General features: G+C 43.9%; 2 protein-coding genes across 7 annotated transcripts in view; one reads left to right on the top strand and one right to left on the bottom strand.

The window, feature by feature from the left end:
- Positions 1-26,787, bottom strand: part of LOC126292242 (actin-histidine N-methyltransferase) — a 518,712-nt gene that overhangs the window by 351,095 nt on the left and 140,830 nt on the right. The gene's annotated exons all lie outside the window — the stretch shown is intronic.
- The window catches only part of LOC126292240 (uncharacterized), a 134,173-nt gene that overhangs the window by 39,471 nt on the left and 67,915 nt on the right, over positions 1-26,787 (top strand). The window contains exon 2 of the mRNA XM_049986131.1: positions 19,737-19,899. Coding sequence (XP_049842088.1) covers positions 19,738-19,899 — 162 coding nt within the window. The 5' untranslated portion in view covers position 19,737. The remainder of the gene's footprint in view (positions 1-19,736; positions 19,900-26,787) is intronic.

Genomic DNA, 26,787 nt, shown 5'->3' with positions numbered 1-26,787 from the left:
TCCCGATCAACATCACCCATGTCTGTGTGGCCATGGGCAAATTGTTGGCACAGTTTCACTGTGACTCAACGCAACATTACATCTGGTGCATACACCGCCAGAAATTCACGATGAATTTGTGTGCAATTTAGACGTTTTTCACCACAAGAATCGTACTGTCCCGGTTACCTGGACTTTAAGTACATCTACACTGAAGAGCCAAAGAAACTGGTACGCCTGCCTAATATCGTGTATGGCGCCCACGAGCACGCGAAACTGCCGCGACACGACGTGGCATGGACTTGACTAATGTCGAAAGTAGTGCCGGAGAGCTGTTCGTAAGAGTACGAAGGGCTGGAGATCTCTTCCGAACAGCACGTTGCACGCTCAATAATGTTCATGTCCGGGGAGTTTGGTGCCCAGAGCGACTGTTTAAACTCAGAAGAGTGTCCCTGGAGACACTCTGTATCAATTTTGGACGTGTGAGATGCCGCATTGTCCTACTCGAATTGCCCAAGTCCGTCGGAATCCACAATGGACATGAATGGATGCAGGTGATCAGAGAGGATGCTTACGTTCGTGTCAAATGTCAGAGTCGTATCCGACTGCACACGTCCCACACCATTACCGAGCCTCCACCTGCTTGAACAGTCCCCTGCTGACATGCAGGGTCCATGGATTCATGAGGTTGTCTCCATAGCCGTACACGTCCATCTGCTCGATACACTTTCAAACGAGACTTGTCCGACGAGGCAACATGTTTCCAGTCATCAACAGTCCAATATCGGTATTGACGGGCCTAGGCGAGGGGTACAGCTTTGTGTCGTGCAGTCATCAAGGGCAGACGAGTGGGCCTTCGGCTCAGATAGCCCATATAGATGATGTTTCGTTGAATGGTTCACAAGCTGGAACTTGCTGATGATCCAGGATTGAAATCTGTAGGAATTTGGGGATGGGTTGCTCTTCTGTTACGCTGAACGATTCTCTTCGTCGTCGTTGGTCCCCTTCTTTCAGAATCTTTTAACGGCCACAGCGATGTCGGAGATTTGATGTTTTACCGGATTCCTGATATTCACGGTACACTCGTGAAATGGTCGTACGGGAGAATCCCCACCTCACCGCTACCTCGGAGATGCTGTGTCTCATCGCTCGTCTTCCAACTATAATACCACGTTCAGAGTCATTCAGATGTTGATAACCTGCCACTGTAGCAGCAGTAACCGATCTAACAACTGCGCCAGACATTTGTCTCATACAGGCGTTTCCGACCGCAGCGCCCTATTCTGTCTGTTTACATATCTCTGTATTTGAATACGCATGCCTAGACCAGTTTCTTTGGCGCTTCAGTTTATATCTACGTGGATACTTCGCGAATCTCATTTAAGTGCCTGGAATGGGTTCATCGAACCACTTTACAATAATTCTCAATTATTCCACTCTCTAACAGCGCACCGAAAAAAAAATAACACGTATGTCTTTCCATGAGAGCTCTGATTTGCCTTACTTTGACTCGATCCCCTATTTGTCGCCGGCCGCTGTGGCCGAGCGGTTCTAGGCGCTTCAGTCTGAACCACGCTGCTGCTAGGGTCGCAGGTTCGAATCCTGCCTCGGGCATGGATGTGTGTGATGTCCTTAGGTTAGTTAGGTTTAAGTAGTTCTACGTCTAGGGGACGGATGATCTCAGATGTTAAGTCACATGGTGCTTAGAGCCATTTGAACCTAGAAGAGTCGTTAAGTAAATTCTCAATTCATCACGATTTCTTGACATTTTTCTCTATGAACGTTTAACAGCAATCATCATCATGGGTCCCCCCATCGTCATGTTTCTTCCAAAGAAACGTGCCTTGCTGTAACGATACACGTGTTCGGTGGAAGACTAAGAAAAACAAAGAAAAAGTGAAAGAGACTGGAAGGCAAATAGGTTCAGAGAGACACACTGACTTTCTGTGTGTGTGTGTGTGTGTGTGTGTGTGTGTGTGTGTGTGTGTGTGTGTGTGTCACCTTTAGCCTGTTGCACACATGACGCTACACGACGCCTGACTACAGGATTGAAGTGTCTAGCACTTTGAACCTCGGTTTCTTGAAACCGCTTGAGAAGCGTATCGTACTAGAATTAGTGTAGCATATGTTACATCTATGTGTGTACTATAGTCCTGCGAATTAGTGCAGCATACGTTACATCTATGTGCGTACCATAGTCCTGCGAAAGGTTAGCAAAATTAATGACTCCTTGGCCATACGCCTCCGTTGTGATTTAAGGCAATGACCGACCTGGAAGAAACTATCTATGGAAATGAACATTGTTTCCACAAATATCGATCATGTGGAAAAAAAAGAAAAAGAATGAAGCTCTTCACAAAGCATGTTCTCAGTTCCATGGATAGAGCAAACCACTTCTCGAATTATTCAAAAATTCGTCACACAATACCACAAGGACGGCTTGTTAAGACACTACCGTCCGTGTACATTACAGAACAGCAACAGCTTCGCAAGGGCGACAAATATTATTGAATTATTATTCAACCTGTATTATGAGCAAGCAGTTAAGGAAACAAAAGAAGAATTCGGCGTAGGTATTAAAATCCATGGAGAAGAAATAAAAACTCTGAGGTTCGCCGATGACATTGTAATTCTGTCAGAGACGGCAAAGGACCTGGAAGAGCAGCTGAACGTAATGGACACTGTCTAGAAAGGATGATATAAGATGTACATCAACAAAAGCAAAACGAGGATAATGAAATGTAGTCGAATTAAGTCGGGTGATGCTGAGGGAATACGATTAGGAAATGAGACACTTAAAGTAGTAAAGGAGTTTTGCTATTTAGGAAGTAAAATAACTGATGATGGTCGAAGTAGAGAGCATATAAAATGTAGACTGGCAATGGCAAGGAAAGCGTTTCTGAAGAAGAAAAATTTGTTGTATTTGTATGGAGTGTAAGTGAAAGTGAGTAGAAGTGAAATATGGGCGATAAATAGTTTGGAGAAGAAGAGAATAGAAGCTTTCGAAATGTGATGCTACAAAAGAATGCTGAAGATTAGATGGGTAGATCACGTAACTAATGAGGAGGTATTGAATAGAAATGTGGAGAAGAGGAGTTTGTGGCACAACTTGACTAGAAGAAGGGATCAGTTGGTAGGACATGTTCTGAGGCATCAAGGGATCACCAATTTAGTACTGGAGGGCAGTGTGGAGGGTAAAAGTCATAGAGGCAGACCGAGAGATGAATACCCTAAGCAGTTTCAGAAGGACGTAGGTTGCAGTAGGTACTGGGAGATGAAGTTTGCACAGGATAGAGTAGCATGGAGAGCTGCATCAAACCAGTCTCAGGACTGAAGACCAGAACAACAACAAAGACTCACCGAGATGTGTGAAAAACTAGCTCTTGTTAAAACGGAAAGTAAAATAATTCAGTCTTCGCGAGTTTGATAATGGAGGACTTAGACTCTCCCAACAGACTTAAAACATACCTTTCTAAATTTTTTCTCTCTTTAAAGTTTTTAGAAGCTTAACATAAAATATTTAGCATATTAAGTGCAACAAGCACAGAGGCTCAGAACAGAGCTTGCGTGCTGGACACTTGTACGTTTCATACCTCCTGAAGTGTGTGGCATCCACACTAGGTTTTACCAATACCGAGCGTATACAAAGGCGGTGCGGATGGTCAGTGGCTCACAGGATTGGTCAAAGTGTTAACAGTAATGTTTAGAATTCTTAACTGGTAGGCATAAGGTCGAGGACACCCAATACTTTGAGAAAACCTGCTTAGAATGTTTAAAAAATCGTCACTTAGGGTGGGAACTGCGAATACTTCTTGCCGCCCCCCCCCCCCCCCCCCAACCTATTATATCTCTGAACGTTACGAGAAGAAATCGTCCATGTTACGATAAAAAGTACATCCTACCCCAACACTTCAAAAGTTATTCGCAGGGTACAGACGTACGTGTAAAAGCACGAGTAAAGATGCCATCCTTATGTCACTTAACCGCTAGAGAATCTCGAAGGATCTCATTATACACTTTATTTACACAGCACGCCGACAAAATTTGATGTAAAGTGCGTGTCACACACAGGATCACTTTCTGTCAAGTGCCGTAAGGCCGTGTTTCATTTGCATTGGCGTAGTGTCTTCACGAACAAGGGAAAACGGAAACTGCCAGTTTTCACGACTCATACTTGACACGCTCTCCAATGGGACAAACGACTGCGCTGTTTGGAACTAACAAGAAATACGGGGAATCCCGCTCGTCACCCGTGAGAAGACCGATGCCGCGCGAAGGTCTGGGTCATCGTAGCTTCCGATAGGGTACGGGGAAGTCCCGAATCCATCCCCGTCAGCAAGCGACATTTTTATGCGCCTCTCCACGTGCGGTGCAGGGGTCACATCCTCTGTCTGCATGAGCTCTAGTACAAGTCAAGCGGTCACATGTCTGATACGCCTAGTATCTCACAGAAGCTTCACCTCATTCTTTCTTATTTTCTTCCGTAGCACAAATTTTTCATTTAAACCGTATGGCCGAAAAAGAAGACAAACTATCAGTGTATGGTCACGTCCAGGAGTCATACATTACAGTAGAATTTCACATCCAAAGCATGTGCATTTTATTTTAGACACAGCCTTAAACTTCTATACCATCTTCAGAAACGGCTACAGAACTCAAAAATCGTCATCAAAGCCGTAGCAACCTACCTGGAAGACTATCTGGAACAGAAATGAGCATGATACGCACAAATGCTTTAGTATTAACCAATAATTCCCTCACCTCCGATTCTTTCAAGGACATAACTCCCACATTTACAACAGCGAGGAAAAGTTTAGACAAGGTTTGAAACTGTGACTGAAGTGTGTTGGAATACGCTAAGTGTTCTTCTTATCAAACACTGGATTAGTATAGGCTGGGTAATTTCCACTCTGTTTTAAGAAGAGCTAATTTTTCAACATCTCATTGTTTAAGTGTCGTACAATGACAATTTTGCAGGCACATTCAGTGATGTACACTCCTGGAAATTGAAATTAGAACACCGTGAATTCATTGTCCCAGTAAGGGGAAACTTTATTGACACATTCCTGGGTCAGATACATCACATGATCACACTGACAGAACCACAGACACATAGACACAGGCAACAGAGCATGCACAATGTCGGCACTAGTACAGTGTATATCCACCTTTCGCAGCAATGCAGGCTGCTATTCTCCCATGGAGACGATCGTAGAGATGCTGGATGTAGTCCTGTGGAACGGCTTGCCATGCCATTTCCACCTGGCGCCTCAGTTGGACCAGCGTTCGTGCTGGACGTGTAGACCACGTGCGACGACGCTTCATCCAGTCCCAAACATGCTCAATGGGGGACAGATCCGGAGATCTTGCTGGCCAGGGTAGTTGACTTACACCTTCTAGAGCACGTTGGGTGGCACGGGATACATGCGGACGTGCATTGTCCTGTTGGAACAGCAAGTTCCCTTGCCGGTCTAGGAATGGTAGAACGATGGGTTCAATGACGGTTTGGATGTACCGCGCACTATTCAGTGTCCCCTCGACGATCACCAGAGGTGTACGGCAAGTGTAGGAGATCGCTCCCCACACCATGATGCCGGGTGTTGGCCCTGTCTGCCTCGGTCGTATGCAGTCCTGATTGTGGCGCTCACCTGCACGGCGCAAAACACGCATACGACCATCATTGGCACCAAGGCAGAAGCGACTCTCATCGCTGAAGACGACACGTCTCCATTCGTCCCTCCATTCACGCCTGTCGCGACGCCACTGGAGGCGGGCTGCACGATGTTGGGGCGTGAGCGGAAGACGGCCTAACGGTGTGCGGGACCGTAGCCCAGCTTCATGGAGACGGTTGCGAATGGTCCTCGCCGATACCCCAGGAGCAACAGTGTCCCTAATTTGCTGGGAAGTGGCGGTGCGGTCCCCTACGGCACTGCGTAGGATCCTACGGTCTTGGCGTGCATCCGTGCGTCGCTGTGGTCCGGTCCCAGGTCGACGGGCACGTGCACCTTCCGCCGACCACTGGCGACAACATCGATGTACTGTGGAGACCTCACGCCCCACGTGTTGAGCAATTCGGCGGTACGTCCACCCGGCCTCCCGCATGCCCACTATACGCCCTCGCTCAAAGTCCGTCAACTGCACATACGGTTCACGCCCACGCTGCTACCAGTGTTTAAGACTGCGATGGAGCTCCGTATGCCACGGCAAACTGGCTGACACTGACGGCGGCGGTGCACAAATGCTGCGCAGCTAGCGCCATTCGACGGCCAACACCGCGGTTCCTGGTGTGTCCGCTGTGCCGTGCGTGTGATCATTGCTTGTACAGCCCTCTCGCAGTGTCCGGAGCAAGTATGGTGGGTCTGACACACTGTTGTCAATGAGTTCTTTTTCCATTTCCAGGAGTGTATATTGATTCTGTATACAAAATATCTTACGAATCGAAGAAGCACTGAAGAAGTAATAAACTAAAACGTCACGGCTTTTGCTGAAGATTCACTGAATGAACAACGAAAATTTAACAAGCGATAGACTTTTTTCCTTTCATTATTTTGTGGGATATTCGAGAGTAAAGTTTCGAAAGGATTCTAACAATGTGTTAAGTTTGTGCTCTCATTCTCTGATACTAGATGAATGTAGTCTCTGTAATTTGCGCACCATGAATTAACAGTCCTTCAAGGCTTACAGAACTACAGAGCTTTTAACTTTAATACTCGTTTCACGGGCCCATAGGACTGACGTAAGATAATCTGTACGAGTCGATTTTGACATATTAAATTTGTAAATGAATTATATGAAATAGTTAAAAACCATAATTGTTGCCTGTGGAAACTGCCAGATATGTAACCTCCAAGTAATATGTAAATGTCGTGCTACTAGGGCCTCCCGTCGGGTAGACCGCTCGCCTGGTGCAAGCCTTTCGAGTTGACGCCACTTCGGCGACTTACGCGTCGATGGGGATGACATGATGACGATTAGGACAAAACGCAACACCCAGTCTCTGAGCGGAGAAAATCTCTGCCTGTCGCGCTGACCACTCAGCTACCGCGAGCGGACTAACTCCAAGTGGGATCGTGCGATCGGTCAGCAATTTAGCAGAGTTGTAAAACTACTGTAGGCTACCACAGACTACTGTAAATGATCGTAGACCACGAGAGTTTTCCTAGCTTTGTTCAATTAGGATCGTAACCGTGTTACTCGTACGTTAGGAGAGTTCCATATCTATCTGGCGTTAACTTTTTTCGATCGTTTTGTTTGTGTACGCAGTTTCTAAATTCGTCTAGAAACCAGAAGCAGTCAATTGTCCACCAACTGACTATATATATATATATATATATATATATACAAGGGGTCGTATAGCCTACACGTTAACTTCGAATCCACTATTTAAAAATAAACATTTACAGCAAATTTTAAAATGTCGAGCCGGCGGCGGTGGCCTTGCGGTTCTAGGCACTTCAGTCCGGCACCGCGTGACTGCTACGGTCGCAGGTTCGAATCCTGCCTCGGGCATGGATGTGTGTGATGTCCTTAGCTTAGTTAGGTTTAGTGGTTATAAGTTCTAGGGGACTGATGATCTCAGATGTTGAGTCCCACAGTGCTCAGAGCCATTTGAACAATTTTTTTTAAAATGTCGGTGTTTAATTCACGTTTTACTCGAAAACTGTTTATTCATAAAGTGAAAAGAGGGATGATGATGTAAAAATAAAAGAAGAAACACTACAGATGTATTATATACCACTACAAAACGCTGTTTCCTCAAAAAATGTAAAATAATAAAACTGCAAATAAAACACATCGCTTCAATTCTTGGGCGACCTGATGTAAAACATGTTTCTTTTCTGCCAAACATCTTACACATTTATCAATTATAACAGAAAACTCTTGCCTTTGATCCCTATGGTGAACGCTGATATTGAGTGCAGTCTAACAACAATAATTACACAGGCTGAATCGCCTAAAACTTGCACCGCAAATATTGCGGAATGGAAAGTGTTATTGATGTGTCGTTTTCACGGAATAGTTAGCAGCCAGGGGTTCGTATTTCAGCCAATCAACAAATTGTAATATTATTCCGAAAATGTATTTTTTGTGCAAACATATGGAACAATGTTAATTGACACCATCAAAATTAGAATGTCACAGGTATTTTTTTGCAGGATTATAGTGCGAGGCGTTTAGGAGGTATCGTATTTTAAATAGTTGCCACACGGACACTTGTACAATATCTGTGGCGTCTCATGCTAAAGGACAACGCAAGTGCATACACTACTTACGTGGATTCTGACCAATAACACATCTGACCATCACAGATTGTGTTCAAAATGATTACCGGCAGCTGCAATAAACGATTCCAGTCTGGTATGGAACTACTGTTCCACACGTGCTATCATTTCAGCGGAGATGTCCGAGCAGGATGCGATAAGACGTCGTCGCACACCAATGAGTGTAGTTGGTACACTATGTGATCGAAAGTGCCCGGACACCCCCCAAAACATCCGTTTTTCATATCAGGTGCATTGTGCTGCCACCTACCGCCGCCAGGTACTCCATATCAGCGACCTCAGTAGTCATTAGAGATCGCGAGAGAACAGAATGGGGCGCTCCCAGGAACTCACGGACTTCGAACGTGGTCAGGTGATTGGGTGTCATGTGTGTCATACGTCTGTACGCGAGATTTCCACACTCTGAAACATCCCTAAGTCCACTGTTTCCGATGTGATAGTGCAGTGGAAACGTGAAGAGACAGGTACAGCATAAAAGCCTACATGCCGACCTCGTCTCTTGACTGACACAGACTGCCGACAGTTGAAGAGGGGTCGTAATGTGTAATAGGCAGACATCTATCCAGACCATCACACAGGAATTCCAAACTGCGTCAGGATCTGCTGCAAGCACTATGACAGCTAGGCGGGAGGTGAGAAAACTTGGATTTCATGGTCGAGCGGCTGGTCATAAGCCACACATCACGGCAAATGCCAAACGACGCCTCGTTTAGTGTAAGGAGTAAAAATTGGACTATTGAAAAGTGAAAAAATGTTGTGTGGAGTGAAGAATCACGGTACACAATGTGGAGATCCGATGGCAGGGTGTGGGTGTGGGTGTGGCGAATTCCCGGTGAACGTCATCTGCCAGCGTGTGTAGTGCCAACAGTAAATTTCGGAGGAGGTGGTGTCACGGTGTGGTCGTGTTTTTCATGGAGGGGGCTTGCATCCCATGTTGTTCTGCGTGGCACTGTCACAGCACAGGCCTACATTCGATGGCGACTGCATCTTTCAACATGTTCGAGCACCTAATCATAATTGACGGCCTGTGAAGGAGTGATTACACGACAATACCATCCCTGTAATGGACTGGCCTGCACAGAGTCCTGACCCGAATCCTACAGAACACCTTTGGGATGTTTTGGAACGCCGACTTCGTGCCAGGCCTCACGACCGACATCATTACCTTTCCTGAGTGCATCACTCCATGAACAATGGGCTGCCATTCCACAAGAAACCTTCCAGCACCTGATTGAACGAATGCCTGCGAGAGAGGAAGCTGTCTTCAAGGCTAACGGTGGGCCAACACCATATTGAACTCCAGCATTACCGATGAAAGGTGCCACGGATCAACTGCAACAGTAGGAAGAACGTTGATTTGCCTTCTCCTGTTGTCACTTGTTTTCTTCTATTAACGTTGTCTACGTGTTGTACTGCAGCTTTCAAGTAACTGGTTGAAGAGGTTGTTAAATAATGGCGACATGGTTGACGTCTATGACAATATCTTGCAGGATTCGCCGCAAAAGGACGGACTGCATTATTCATAGACTCTCCATACACCATGAGCATGTCGGCTTTCTTCTGCATTGGTCAATCCCAACGTCCATCAACGACATAGTCCTCATGCTGTGATACTGACTCACTAACAAGTGGCAATGCACTCAAGGAACACAGATTCACACTGTAAGCCAGAAAACAACATCGTACTTAGCAAAAAGAAGTGCCGGTGTGGAAACTTAAAAAAAAAATCTCGTAAACCACTCGCACTAGGGTCCTGGGACAAACACCACTGACATTCTATGTTATCCTATTTTGGTCTGTTTATGTCGATCTGCACTACTCCATTTTAAACAATGTATGTCAGCAGAAAAACATTTCTATGTATTATTACAAACTGTATATTGGCTAACAATACGAGCCCCTGACCACCCACCCATTGTGTGAAAACCGCAAATCAATAGCGCTTTCCATTTCCGCAATATTTTCAGTGGAAGTTTCTGGAGGTTCACTCTGTATTCATTATGTGTGTTGGTGGATGTTAACTATAATTGCATCAAAAGTAATTGTCTTGGTTACATGAAAGTGCATAAGTTAAACAATCAGCTTTTCTTACCCTTATAAGATGCAATTTATATCTTGTAAGGATATAAAGTACACAACGGTCTAACACTGAACAATGTACGGCTCTATATAAAACAAAAACAAATAAACAAAAACAATTCCTCTCACACACACATTCATTTATGTTTTTTGTTTCCCTGTCAATGCTACCAATACTAGCGGTAATCCTAGCATTTACTGCGTCATTTACGTACTGTTACAAAACCACCGAACCGTAGTTTTTGTAGAGCGCAGATCGGCCGTTTAGCAATACAGGTACGTTCACCATGCGAAACCGCTATTTTGTATGGCTGACAAACCACAGACGGCTGGCTGGTGTCCAACAGCGCCACGTAACGTGAGTCATATATGATGTGTTGTTCCCCACTTTCGCATAATCGTTACCCACGCTGAGCAACATCCAGTCGCCTCATATTCGACGGCGAAAACGTCCTACACAGATTTTGATCGACAATGGCGACGGCAGCGAGATAAATCTCGTAAACCTGTCGAAGACGGGCCAAGAACTAGCCGTGACGTCTTCCGCACCAGATGACGCGTTGAGGTAAGAAAACACTTCCTTACTGTCTTCTCATATCCTTAGGCAAAACTGGCTGGCTTCAACCTCCCTCGTTTCACCTGCACAAAATTAACTGTGATGTTGAAATGCAGACCACAGTTAAAAAACGCCACGAAACAGCTTAGCCAGATAAACTACTTTTTTCTTAACATTTCATTCTGTGTCATGAAGGATACAGAGGGTTTTCAGAGGTCTGATCCATTATACTGCAGTCCTTTTAATGCAAATACTAGGGGCGCCAGTATTCGAAAACAGGAGATCCCAAATAGAATAGGTTTTCTTACTTTCCATTCTCTACGTATGAGATATGACACATTACAAAGACATAGCTTTTTCGCTCAAATATACCTGGCATGCTGTACTGCGGCAGAGGGAGTCTCAACTGTGAGTACAGTGGAGAGGATTTCCAACACCAGTAGTTGCTAATCTTTTAGCGGCAGCGATCACATGCTCAAAGAACTGCATTTTTAACTATCTGTTCAAATAAACCTGTATACTTTACCGGTTTCGGTCTCTGAAACCATCATCACAGGAAGACTATCGGTTCAATGGGACTTAACATATGAGGTCATCAGTCGCCTAGACTTAGAACTACTTAAACCTAACTAACCTAAGGATATTACACACATCCATGCCCGAGGCAGGATTCGAACCTGCGGCCGCAGCGGTCGCGCGGCTCCATACTGTAGCTCCAGAACCGCTCGGCCACTCCGGCCGGCAGTGCGAAAAGTGTACTACCATATTCAGTGTAGCTTAAATACGAAGAAATACACTGACTGCAGTCAGAGTAGCACAAGCAACAACGTATATCTTATAAAAACGTCGTATTACAATTTGACTACATTGCCGACCATATGAAGACCTATAAAATACATGAAAACAAGCTGACTTCATCACTCATTGAGTGAAACAAACAAGTAAAGATATGCAAAGTGAAAACAAATGCTGTTTAAATCATAAATTTTCAAGATAAATGCTTTTTAAACTAATATTCAAATCGTAAACAGATTATCGCAAAGTTCTGTCAAAAATAAATAGGCTTCAACCACTTTTTAAATGCAAAATCACATTGTATATGCAACCATGTATGAATATACATAAACATATACCAATTGTAATACCTGAAGGAAACTGCACAAGGCAGGGTCACTAAGCAAAACACTTTAATGCATGACCGGTTTCGACAGAGCTATGTTGTTACCATAGGATATTTCGTTTTAAAATTTTTTAGAACATATTGTCCATTAGCATTAGATACGATGATGACATAGCTCTGTCAAACTTGCGAACCTATGTCACAATTGCTAGTCAGTTATCATCTGATACAGACCTCCGGCAGTAAACATTTCGACCCGTACACGTCGATTAACAAATGTCTCTATCACTGGATGACCTAGATCTCAGATACTATAAGTCATAGGAAAGGTTATGTACACGACCTGTTACATGTATTGCAAATGTACACCCATCGCGCCATACATCGCTGGACTTGCGTGATACCTACTGTGTGTACATTTCAGTCATCAGTATACCTAGGTCTAGGTTATGTTTATATCTGTAATATAATGGGCTAGTGACTGAGGTAAATTTTTTACGATTACTATCGCGATTTTGGAGAGTCACATTTGCACCAGTGCAGAATGTGCTGGTATGGTGAGATTTACATTACTATTCCAAATGGTTAAAATGGCTCTAAGCACTATGGGACAACATCTGTGGTCATCAGTCCCCTAGACTTAGAACTACTTAAACCTAACTAACCTAAGGATATCACACACGTCCATGCCCGAGGCAGAATTCGAACCTGCGACCGTAGCAGCAGCGCGGTTCAGATCTAAAGCGCCTAGAACCGCTCGGCCACAACGACCGGCTACATTACTGTTTCAACCTATGTGAATATTGATGACGTTGTATGGTACCATGGTGTATATTATCTACACACCACAGCCACAGTTATTGAGGTTTATACCTTCACTGTAGTGTTCCAGGTCCAAGGATGTAAGACACGATGTATCGACAACACAGCCACATTGTAGTAAGATCTTTTTCTAAGATATACTTTATTCCTTCTAGTTCTCTGGCCGCAGGCGGTCTATTTCTTTGTATGTAAGCTATAATGAATATGGTAGCATACTCTTTGCACTGTATTCTTTGCAGTTCTTACATAGCAAGTGATATTTGTTGTTTCTAGTCAGATGGAATCAATCTTCATGACAGTTCCCTCATATTCGGTTGCGTATTATTAGGAGACAAATTTGATGCTGTATAAGGTCATGGTATATGGTGGATGGTCGTATACACTTATTGTAAGGGTGTGGGCTTTCGAAACATGTAAGTGAAAGATGAATTGCTTATCCATCTGATGTTTTGTCTTCGTAAGTACTTTTATTATTCTCTTTAAACTACGTGTTTACATTATTTGCTGGTCATAATCTGTGCTCATACATGGCTTTTTTTCAATTTTATATCAGTAATCTTCCTTTGGTCTGAGACAAAGTTTTGTTTGTACAACTAATGATTAAAAATGCAGTCCTTTCCAGTACTTGTCTTACAACCAAGGGAAGCTTCCCGAAATAATTAGCCAGAACTGAGGAACGGAAACTATTTTTAATCCAAATCTGGGATATGATGTTCTAGAAAGTCTAGCATACGTGAAAGGCTACTTGTTTGGCTCTAAATTTCCTATCATACATTCGCCCAAAGAGTCATAAATATAAAAAAGTTGTGTACACTAGTGTAGTACAAAGTATTGTCCTTACATACATACAGACATACGCGGAACGTAACGAATCTAGGGATACAAGAAATACAGCAACACCCGTGACGCTCTGCAACCGTACTAGCCAAAAGAACATAGCGATATATTGGCCACTGCATAGACGGAGCACAATTTCGGAAACTGCCTAGAGCGATTTAGGGAAATCAAGATAAACCTACATTACGATGGCCGGACGCATATCTGAATCGTATATTCCCCCCCCCCCCCCCTCCCCCTGCCATGTGGGTTCAGTGAGCTAACCACAGCGCTACTTCTCTTGGTCCCATTAATTGCGTAAGGCGTTTTTCGACTCTCCCCCTCCCTCCCTCCTCGGTGAGATGTCGTCAGATTTGGCTCGACCCCCCCCTCCCCAAAAAAAAATAATGCACCTGAGATTTTTCAAAATGCATACTTTTTGTTTGTGCTTACCTGCCGTTGGATTTATTTTATAAAAAAACATAATTTGCTTAATTATTTTTATGACTAATTAAGACTAGTATTTCAGATAGAATGTAGCCTAGAATCACAATGAGGATAAAATACTTAAACAAAAGGAGCTATTAAAATTCTTAAAAGAACTGTCATTCTAATTCAGTGCACGGGGACTCGTGAGGTATCAAAAGTGACTACTGGAACCATCGTGTCCAAGTGATTTTCAGTAAAATCATCTGCTCTTTTAGTCTCTCATGTAGTTACTCTAAACCGTTGTCGCTTGCAAATACCTCAGTACCTCGACGTGTGATAATTCGTAAGGGCCGCACTTTGCGCGTTGGTACAGACGATGCACTGTGGACCGCACAAGGGAAACTGTGGACGAGGAGAAACGGAACGATCAGCTGTTGCGGAGCATGCTTTCCAGCCAGGGAACCACAATATTCGTTTCGAGGAGACGCAAGTACTAGCGGCCACAAGCGGATACTACGAAAGGCTCTACAGGGAGGCAATCGAAATCGCTAAACACCCAAATAATTTCAACCGAAAGGAGGAGGGCGTGAAATTAAACGGTATATGGATGCCGGTGTTACAGAAGATGTGTACCACCCGTCCACTACTGGGTGATGGCAACGGCGATCGACGGCGACGGACAGCGGCCAATTGCACTGACGTTTTCAAAACACGTGACGTCACACCGCGGCGCGGGAGCTCGCGGAGACGGAATTTAGCGGCAGTCAGTAGCGAGCCAGTGGGTGTGTTGGACCTTCTATCGACCTACGGACCCCCTTGAAGATGTCTCCCGCAGTCGGAGACGAAATGTTGGGAATTGAGACAAAATTCATCAACCGACCACGGCATAACAGCCCGGACAAGTATAATGGACATGATATTTCTTGCCGTGAAAGTCTACATTTTAGTATTTGATATTTGCACACACACCCCCCCCCCCATGTGAGACTGGGTGAGAGGTGTAGCTCACCCCCCCCCCCCCCCCCCACCCCTGTTAGCGACACATGTAATTAATGGACATCCCCGTATCTACTCAAGGTAATACTGCCGAGAAGTGATGGTGACCCGCTAAGCGGTGCAGCTAAGAGTGTTGCATAAACGACAGGGGCGCGCTAGTTCAGAGGAAGGAAGTGAGCTGTTACTCAACTGAGGCTACGCTAACGTAACCCATTGTAAGAAGCTGCAACGCCGTGACGAGACTGATTTGATAATGTGAAGAAGAACGACCATTAATGGACAATAATTAAACCTTTGTATAGCGTACTCCATATACTATACTGATCATGTTTTCATAGCAAGAAGATGCTGGAGGGTTCTTTCTGTACTTTACCATGCATTATAACCTTCAAAAAGATGGGAAAAGAAATAAAAACTTTGCTGAAGTGTGCCGGTGATACCGTAATTGCCAGTGACAGCAAAGGACTTGGAAGAGAGTTGAACGGAACGCATACTATCTTCCAAAGATATTCTAAAGGAACACAAACGAAAGTCAACAAAGGGTAATGGAATGCAGCCGAATTTAATCAGGAGATGCTGATGGAATTAATATTAGTAAATGAAATTTTAAAAGTAGTAGATGTGTTTTGCTATTTGGGCAGTAAACAAACATGCCACGGCCACAGTAGAAAGGATATAAAATGCAGACTGGCAATAGTAAGCATAGCATTTGTAAAAGATAGGAGTTTCTAACATCGAATAGACATTTCAGTATTACGCTGTCTTTGGTAAGGCTATTTTCCCCAGCCTTGCACGAAAATGAATCGTGGACGATAAACACAGCTCAGACAAGAAGAGAACAGAAGCTTTTGAAATGCTGAGCATCAGAATGGTAATCGAATAACTAAAGAAGAGGTAGTGAATTGAAATGGATAAGAGAGCAATCTATGACATAACTAAAACAAATGGTAGACTGAAGACATTCTGAAGCATCAAGGAATCGTCATGTCATTTCCTTTCTATGTGAAAGAAGTCCTAAGTAATCTTTTTAAGCGATTAATATTAATTTTACCTCCCAAAAGAAACTTCTGTATGCTCCAGGGAAGCATGTGCCATTCGAGAAAAATGGCTCTGCGCACTATGGGACTTAACATCTTAGGTCATCAGTCCCCTAGAAGTTAGAACTACTTAAACCTAACTAACTAAGGACATCACACACATCCATGCCCGAGGCAGGTTCGAACCTGCGACCGTAGCGGTCGTCCGGTTCCAGACTGAAGCCATTCGAGAAGCAGTGATAACTGACAGAATAGTAGGATCCGAGAAGCTTCTCATCATACCAAACAGCAGGAGAATATTTCAGTTTTACATTCGTCCGATATTATGCAGATACCTCAACTTGTTCTGGATATCAAAAAGGAAATGAAAAACCTCAACTGGGCAAGCACCGCCAAAGAAATAATATTTAATGAATATGTGGATAAACTAGCGAAAGGGGCACTGAACAAGCTACAAATACATTGATTCAAGTCCGCATCTAGTTGTCTAGTGGTACAGCGTTGCTGCCCCTGGATCACGGAGTTCTGGGTTCGATTACCGGCCTTGGGACTGGGTGTCTGTATTATCATATCATCATTCGGGAAGTGGCAAGACTGGAAATGGAGAGATTGGGAACTTGTACGGGCGATGATGACCACGATGTTGAGCGCCCCACAAATCATCACCACCACCACCACCACCACCACCACATTATCTCAAACTACCACTAATTAAGATTACTAAGTATTGTCAAAAAACGAGCCTTTCAACAAAGCAAATTCAAGTGGAATCAATCTAAAGTAGGTGGAATCGATCTAAAATTGTAAGAGGCAAACTTGATTTCGTTTAAAGGAAACAGAAGACAAACAACATCGGCAATAGGGAAGAGATTCGGCCACTGTTCTTTTCTAGTCATGCGAATCGAATCTTGGTGATTTCGTCCCCATGTTCTGAGTGCGATGGATTATCATTTGGAGATATGATCTATTTTTCTTTTTTTCGTGGAGGCGGTTTACCGAGTCAGAAAACTCTGGAGAACAATTAGTAACTGCTGTCTATGCAAACTGATGAAAGGTATTAGAGGGTACAAAATAAAGACACTGACGCTAATCTCTTTTGTTGGCTTGCTTTGATATTTCCTTATTGCTGGTTGTTCCAGTACAGTAGGATTTGTCCCCCAATTCTTCTCCAGCTTCCGATTTTCCCCCTCCGTCCTGTTTCCTGATAAACCGGAAACCTGGACGTTAATTTCAAAAAACAGACAAATCTGAGTGGAACAATGAACAAGGTGCATCAAGCAATGCTATGGAGAGACACAGTTGGCAGTAACGTTGCGGCACTTGGACGTGTTTGGTGTACAGTTATATCTGAGCATAGCAATGGCACCACATTTTGGTGCCACAAAATACTGCAGTAAAGTATGCCCTGCAATGCAGTGGTGTCCGCCATGTTGTCCTTTTGTCTCTACTTGGCACGAATTTCTGAGTAGTCAGGGTAGAGACGCGCTATCTTCAGGACTACAGGGTGCCCCACGAGGAATGGTCAACGTTCGGGGATACAACAGGAATGCTCACTTCAAAATATATGCCATATTCCGAATGGTTTACGAGAAGGAAAACATTTAATGTTTCCATATCAATGTAAACGGATTTCGTTCCCCTTCTCAACGATACAGTACAGCTTGCGAATAACACTGGTTAAGTTATCATGATGTGTCAGACCAGAAGCCAGTACGTAGTAAACTTTTACAAAACTAACTGCCCAACGTATGACCTCAGATCAATTAGTTTTTATATTCTACATTTGTGTTACAGAACGCTATAATACGTAGATGAAATTATGAGATGTGATCAAATAGTAACGGGAATTTCTTAATAGCGCAGGCTTTACACATCCTATTTTCAGATACATTTTTGTCTTATTGGTACACATGCTCCTGATGTATGTTTGTATTTTCAGCTTTTTGAATATTAATTTATTGTTAACAGTCGAAAAGTTTATATGTGTTTTCGAGTGCTCGGCGTATTTTTACTTTCGACAGTTACGACTAAGAAAATGTGCATTATATTTTGGCGGAAAAACGGTAGAAAGTGCAGCACTCCATTGGAAATGCGCACTGTGATTTTTGGCGAGGAGTAAGACAAGGGTTTAGCAGTTGTATAAAAGTTTCAGAGTGTGTCGAGAAGGCGCTGATGACGTCGACCGGCCTGGATGCCCTAGTAAATCAATTACTGACGCCAATATGGAAGTAGTAAAGAAAAATGTATTGGAAAAAAACGCAGAATCACCACCAGAGAGGTCTCAGTTGATATACACACATCCTTTGGCTCATACCTAGCAATTTTTTGCGTGTCTTGGGCATGAAACGTGTAGGAGCTAAGTTTGTTCCTAAATTGTTGAATTTCGACCACAAACGACGTCGCGTGGACATCTTCAGGAATTGCTGAATGAAGTCGACAACGGTCTAGAACTTCTAAAGATTGCAACAGGTGACGAAACAACATGGATGTAAGGGTATGGCCGGCCGGTGTGGCCGAGCGGTTCTAGGCGCTTCAGTATGGAACCGCGCGACCGCTACGGTCGCAGGTTCGGGATGTGTGTGACGTCCTTAGGTTAGTTAGGTTTTCTAAGTTCTAGGGGACTGATGACCTCAGATGTTAAGTCCCATAGTGCTCAGAGCCATTTTTTGTAAGGGTATGACCAAGGCACAATCGTTCCAATGGGAATTGCCTGAAGAGCCGAGACCGAAATAATTCGACAAGTTCGATCACATATGAAGGTTCTTCTCACTGCTTTCTTCGATTACAACGGGATAGTGCATCCTGAGTTCCTGCCTTTTGGTGCTAAGAACAATAAGGAACACTACTTGGAAGTAACGCGCCCGTCGCATGAAGCAATCCGAAGAAAACGACTAGAATTGTGGCAAACTACCTGTGGAAACTGCATCGTGGTAATGCTCCCAATCACGACTCAACGTTTGTTCGTTAATTTTTTTGGCAAGAAACAAAACCGTTATATTGTCTCAGCCACTATAATCGCCAGAACCCCCCCCCCCCCCCCCCGGACTTCTTTCTATTCTCGGGTTTAAAGAGAGACGTCGTTTTGCAACCACTGATGAGATAAAAACAGAATCGGTGAACGTAATGAACACCATAAAGGCAAGTGAGTTTCAGAAGTGTTTCCAAATTTGGGGAAAGCGCTGGCACAGGTGTATTATATATGAGGGAGATTACTTCGGGGCGGAAAAAGTTGATATCGAATGAATGAAGATTCTTTAAGGAAAACAAAAATGTTTCGTTACTTTTTGGTCACACCTCGTATATAGACATTGAATTAGAATGTTTTAGAGCTCAAACTGGGTTGACACAGCTCTCGACGCTGGTCTGTCCTGTACAAGTTTCTTCAACTCCAACTGCAGCAACCCACATCCATTTGAACCTGCTTAGCTTTAGTCTCCCTAAACAGCTTTTACCTCCACACTTTCCCTCATTACCATAATAACTATTTATTGACACCTCAGTACGTGTCCTATCGGCTATCAACCCATTTTTTCTTTTAATCAAGATAGTGCATACGCTACAGCAGCTTAAATCCCGTCATTATGGACGTCTCATGACCACGGCGTTGACTGTCTCCGCAGGATGGCAGGTCGCGGGGCGGCGGCGTGTGCGTCGTCAATGCTGATGACGCTGCTGGCTGTGCTGCTCACGGTCTCTGCGGTGGCCCCACCACGGGAGGCGCAAGCTGCATCGCCAACGAGGCGGCGGCTGCTGTACGCCACAGCCGGAGAACCCGATGTCCAGGTGAGTAATGAGTAACGTTTGCGCGTACCTCGGTCAGAGCGCTACCGGCAACCGCAACGGGGGAAAGCAGCAGATGTGTATAGAAAAGAAGTGCATTGTAATTACAATCACCACCACCACCACCACCATCACCATCCCCTGACCCACCGCCATATAATCATCATCATCATCATCATCATCATCATCATCATCTAAGTCCCCCTATACAAGCTCTGCTTTCCTGATAAGGCACCATTTGCTTCATTAAATGTTTTCACAACTACGAATATGGACAACCATCAGCTGCAGAATGGAATGAGGACAATGAAAATTTGTGCCGAACTGTGAATCGAACCCGGATTTCCTACTTGTCGCGATCGGTCACTTAGCATTTGGCTATCCGTGCAGCCTGACTCAGACTTTCATATGTAGTTAACCATGCGTTTACAACCTTTACTCGTGTATCCACTATCTATATTAACGTACGGCTAGACATTTTATTTGAAAGTCTCTTGTAGGGTGTCGGCGAATAAATGCCGTATTGCAGTGCCTGTGTTATTTTTAATTAGAATGCAAAGTCCTTTCGAAATGCATGCATATCCAACGGTATACTGTGTCGTAATGCGGAATGACACAGGCACTTCAACATTCTTCTTCCTGTCGCTCTAATTTCGCGCCTGTAGCACGTAATCTTGGTGGTGCAGCAATTTTAATGGCCAGCAGAGTATTTATCCACACCTCGGTACGAGGTGAAGCACCGGCAACACACGTCGGGGTATCACGATGGCGAAACGGTGATACGGAGGCCGTGGCGCAGCCCGCAACCGGCAGGGTTGGCCAAGCGCAGTGCGGCAGCCCATCGGCTATTCCGCACGCAGCGGCAGCGGCCCCGCCGCCTTGAGAAACCGCCGCATCGCTCATGGACCGTGGGCGGCGCAGCGCCCGCTTGCCTAACGGGCAGGCGTCCCGCCTTGTCCGGGCTCAACAACTCTATCGCACGATCATCTCCTCCTCATCTTATTGACCGTCTCTTCCCGGCCAGTTTCTGTGAAAAGAATACGGATGGGGCCAGGGAGTATGAGGGGCAGAGGAGCAATTTTCATAAAGTACTCGTAAAAGGAGACACACACCGCACGATTCCCGTTGGGCAAGAGTAAATGTGGCATAATCAATACGAGCTATGTGCCTCCTTTAACAGAGCTTAGTGTATTCAAATTGCTAAAAACTGCTGGCCAAATACACAGTCCACCTATCAAAAGCATGACTGACTACATTTTGCTATTTTGTCTAAAACTGACAAGGTGAGACCGTGGCTCTGTACAATTAATGTAGGTTAATTCTTACAAATAAGAAAACAGCAACCAGCCACTATTAATATTGCTATTTATTTAGGTAAATAGCGCCGTTGCCGGTTTCTAACTGGCAAGTTCATCGTCGGACGGCTGTTCACATGATTTTTCAAGATAGACTTTATATTATCGTCGGTTTCCGATTTTTACTATTCCACTGTGGCGAAGTATTTTTGGTGCCTTGATGCCCTACGGCAGAAAAACAGTGTTAGAAGCGCACTATGTGAAAATAACTGACCCCCAAACGATGAAATATAGCGTAAATAAATATGAGAGGTTGAGTGGTTATGGTACTTACGTCGAAAATTCCGCGCTATTTTGTTGCGAAGTTGCAGGATTGTATTTTTCGCATATTCCCAAATATATCCAGCACTTACGAAACTAGTATATCACCATATTGTGCAAAGCACTCCCCCCTGACGCACGCACGCACGCACGCACAAAGACAATTTGCCACATGTGAAGTTATCACAGATATTGCAGATTTACAAACACAACAGTGTCAGAGACGTTCTGTCTCAGAGACATCACAATATACAGGTTGCTTTGATTTCACAGAATGACTGTTTTTAAAGAATACCATAACTTAATGAAAATTAAAACAATGATAAACCTTACATTATGGGTGTATAATATTACAAATGAAGTTGACAGATGTATTAACCAGCTTGTGTGAATGCTACTTATATGGTAATTTGTAAATACTCTGCTATATACAAGGAGCAACATACAGGTGCGACAAAACCGCCAAACAGGAGATTATTTGGACTATATGACCAAGAGGATAACATCGGATGTTTCAGGGGGCTTTCCGCGGATGATGCGGAGGTAGATGCCAGACAGATTCTTTGGAAGAATCTTCAGGATGTGTAGCCCACCCACGGAGGAGTTAACTTACAAAATAGCTTAATATTGCTCGTCAGTCTGGGATCCAACGAGGTAGGACTGATAGAGGAAATGGGGAGGATCCAAAGAAGAGCACAACGTTTCGTTAAGGGTTCATTTAGTGAGCGGAAAAGCGTCACGGAGATGTTTACGGAACTCCAATGACAGACGCTACAGAGAGGCGATGAGCATCTTAGTGTGGTTCACTACTAAAGTTGCGAGAGCGTACATTCGTACAAGAGTCAACGAAGATATTGCTTCCGTGTATCTCAAGAAACGGTAGTTAAAGAAAAATTTCTACATTATTGAACGTCTAAAACGGTGCACAGTCGTAATAGCAGGTTGCCAGTCTGATTGCTTCCGGGGGTTGCAAAAATTTGATTTTCGTTATTTCATATAATTATTGACTGAATTTAAAATTTAAAATGCTGTTATAATTTACTAAAATGGAAATGATTTAGGGGGTTGTCTTTTTAATTTGACGCCACTTCGGCGACTTGTGTGTCATTGATGATGAAATGATTGTGAGTACAACGCAACGTCCAGGCACCGAACGGGTAAAATCTCCGATTCGGCCTGGAATCGAACCCGGGCCCCGTGCACTGCAGCCAGTCGCGTTGACCACTCGGCCATAATCTACAGTCATAACCTACTCTTTAAGAGGTTAAAGTTTAACACAGTAAGAGAAATATTGTTGTAAGAAACTGTGTGTATGGCTTCAGGCAGCGTGATCACGGGGCGCAAATTAGCCACACTATATTCATCCAGTGTTTGAAAACTAGAGCACTGACAGGCTTCAAAGAAACTCTCAACATAATTTCGCACCTTTTCTAAATTTTTTCTCGCTGTTTTATACGTGGGAGTTCGATTCCTTAAATCCCCAGTTGCAGAGACTAACTGGTTACAAAGATTCAAGCTCACGCGCAGGCTTACCAACAATCGTTCTTTGCGGGCATCATTCGCTATTTGAACGAGTACGGTAGGGTTGGTGGTGCATAAAGTATCCTCCGTCACACACCGTGAGAAGGCTTCCATAGTATAGATAAGGAGGTGACATGCAAAGACGAACATGTCCACTAAATGCAGTTATTCACAATCAACATAAACTTGTTTCAGGCATAAATATGAATGAAAAGAACATTTTGCAATACAAACACATTTACTTTGGTGCCAAAAGGCATTTCATTATCTTTAAATAAATACTACAACGAAAATATTCCTTTATGAAGTACATTTCCAAGAACCATTGAATATGCTTGCCCTTGAATGATTTTCAGATGTGAATATCATGCTTTTTAAAAGAACTTAAATCTCATTGTATAATAATTACGTGTTTTTAAAAATTTAATATCTAATTTCACGGAAAAGCAAGTAAACTGACAACTGCAACATTGAAATTCCTTCTCAGTCTTTTACCTACAGTTCTGATTTTATTGCTGCTTCATAAATACTGAAATATTTCAAATCACAACGACAATATACAATGATGGACAATGGTATTATCTGTTACTAGAAAGGTTCTAAGTGCCACATTTACAAAGATAAATCAAAACCATCTTCTAAACAATCACGAGCCGTTACCTCTATCTCCGTGTTGAACAAAATGGGAATATCGTCAATGATAGATCATCACAACTTAAGTGCTCTTGATTTCGTCAGTCTTCTCCGAAAACAGTTTTCTTTGAACCATCAACATCTTTCTTCTTGTCATCTGAGACTGGATGACTGATAAGTACTTCAGCTCACGACTGAGAAGACTGTTTTGTAATGGTCCATCCGTGTTTCATAAGAGAATTCTGCTCTTGTACATCGTGCTGAGACCTGTAGAATGCAGTTGCCTCCACATCGATATGACTGTTTCTCACAGTTTCTTACTGGTATGTGAGTATTCGTTTCATTTCAGTTATTTCATGTAAATTTCACACCCCTTTACATAGGTATTTCACGTGTATCACTCTCTAATCTTCACCAAGGTTTCTTACTTCACCCACTGACTGGTAGACCTCGCTATATACCTCCTTTGTTATAAATGCTGGCCTTTGTCGTAGACGTTTCTCTGCTCTACCAAAAACGCGGTCAGCAGGTACGTAAGTTAACAAAACAAAATAATACACAGGGATAAAAGTTTTATCACATTCTTATCGTTAAAAATCAATGAATTTAAAACGAATGCAATAAGGCTGAAGTCACTTCTGCTTAGTACTACGCAATATTATTGGGCGTAATGGCACGAAATGTATATGTTGACTGGATCGTGTTTCCTCTGAACCATGTGCTTTCACAGGCTTATATCAGGAGACATTTTAGAATTAGCTTAAAATACGTGACGTATTTAGTCTGCTTAACCCACAGGGTGACAATAACTGAACTATGTGCAATAAAACCGTCATAGCTGCTTAACGCTGCGCGTTAGGACGTTCAAACTGCACGGTTGGCCGCGGGGCATGTTGGTGTCGGCCATTGCACGTGAAAATGTTCGTCAATAAGCAAAACTGGCGCATTTGGCGGACTGAGAATCCGCATTTCGCGATCGAGAAGTCTTTCACACTGAACGGGTGACTGTGTGGTGTGCAGTGTCTAGTCACGGAATAATCGCTGCGATATTCCATGATGGCTGGATGACTACCAAACGGTGTGTGAAGATTTTGGAAGATAATTTCATTCCCATTATCCGAAGTAACCCTTGTAACGACAAGATGTGGTTCATGCAAGACGCAGCTCGCCCTATCGGAGAGTTTTTGATGTTCTGGATGAGCACTTTGGGGACAGCATTTTGGCTCTGGAGTATCCTGAAGCGACTGGCATGGGCCCCCATTGGCCGCCACATTGTCCGGATCTGAGCACATGAGACTCCTTTTTGTGGGACTATGTGGAAGAGGTGTACAGCAATACCCCCAAAAGCATTGCTGAGCTAAAAACAGCCATTCAGGAGGTCGTCGACAGCATCATATTCCTACACTTCAGCGGGTCTTCTGTGCCACATCATCGCCAATGATGGCAAGCATATCGAACATGTCATAACTTAAATCCGAATATCTGTAGTGACTTTTACATGTTGAGTAAAATCTATGCACGCCGTAGTTTGTAACTAATTTACTTTTTTTTCATATAGTTCAATAATTGTCACCCTGAACATGCACCGTTCCCTTTTGTGCATCATTTGTTCTAAATTGTGGACATGTTGGCCTTTGCCTGACACGTCTTCAGATTTTCAAATAACTTCCGGGAATTCAGCCAGGTAACACTTTCAGCGACCGCCGATATTTCGGCGGGAGAACACCCCGCAATTTTCAAGGCGAACTGCAACGGACAGGCAACGTACATGTAAATTTAAAACCGGTACACACACTGAACCCTAGTGGCGCCAAAGATGACTAAAGTCAGAGCTACCGATAGGGAGTCTACGAATTCACAGGTGAGGTAGCATTGACTCTGTCCCTCTGTTTCTTGACAAGGGAGAGAGCTGGATTCCAAACAGAGTTTAAACAGAAACTTCCATACCTGTTAACGAGGTTGCTCACTAATTTAATCTCAACTGCCTCCCTAATAACACTGTCCCAATAGCTGGACGTGCATGCCAATATCTGTGTGTTGTTATATAACATGGAGGTGACCAGTATCCAAACAATGTTCGGCAATAGCAGATCTACTTGGGTGCTGTAATCGTGTGTGCCGTTTATGCTCAGTACATCGGTCCTCCACGGTACTGATTGTTTGACCAATATTTGCCATGCCGCAGCTACGATATAGACCCGTCTTACGTATACAAAGATCAGCCTTAACAGAACTCAAAAGCGCTCTAATTTTAGATGGAGGTCGGAAAACACATTTCACATCGTATTTCCGTAAAAATACGACCGATCTTGTTGGAAGTGTTTCCTACGTAAGACAAAGAGGCAGTAGATTTAGGTGTCGATTCAGAATTATCATCGATCACGCGATGTACAGTTGGTCGATAGCGCGACGCACGTTCAATCTGAAACTTCCTGGCAAATTAAAACTGTGTGCCGGACAGAGACTCGAACTCGGGACCTTTGCCTTTCTGGAAACATCCCCCAGGCTGTGGCAAAGCCATGTCTCCGCAATATCCTTTCTTTCAGGAGTGCTAGTTCTGCAAGGTTCGCAGGAGAGCTTCTGTAAAGTTTGGAAGGTAGGAGACGAGGTACTGCAGAAGTAAATTGTGAGGACGGGGCGTGAGTCGTGCTTGGGTAGCTCAGTTGGTAGAGCACTTGCCCGCGAAAGTCAAAGGTCCCGAGTTCGAGTCTCGGTCCGGCAAACAGTTTTAATCTGCCAGGAAATTTCATATCAGCGCACACTCCGCTGCAGAGTGAAAATTTCATTCACGTTCCATCTGTCTATCACTATAATCATTTTGACAAAATGTAACTTCAAGATGGGACAGCTCAGCTGGCAGAGTCTCAGCGTCAGAAACGACATGTGCCCTGTGTACCAAGGTACGAAGTACCCCTTCACGCTGAGCCGGATGGTGACAACTATTAGCCTTTAAGTACAAGTCGGTGTGAGTACGTTTCCTGTGGACTGCATGTCCCAATGATCCATCATCCTTCCTCCTAACCAACACGTCAAGAAAGGGAAGGCAACCATCCTCTTCCACCTCCATTGTAAAACGAATGTTCAGGTGGACCGAGTTCAGATGTTCTAGAAAGGCGTTCTG

The sequence above is a fragment of the Schistocerca gregaria genome, chromosome 9, assembly GCF_023897955.1.
Source record: "Schistocerca gregaria isolate iqSchGreg1 chromosome 9, iqSchGreg1.2, whole genome shotgun sequence".
Classification (NCBI taxonomy): domain Eukaryota; kingdom Metazoa; phylum Arthropoda; class Insecta; order Orthoptera; family Acrididae; genus Schistocerca; species Schistocerca gregaria.
This window is presented reverse-complemented; position numbering and strand designations above follow the sequence as displayed.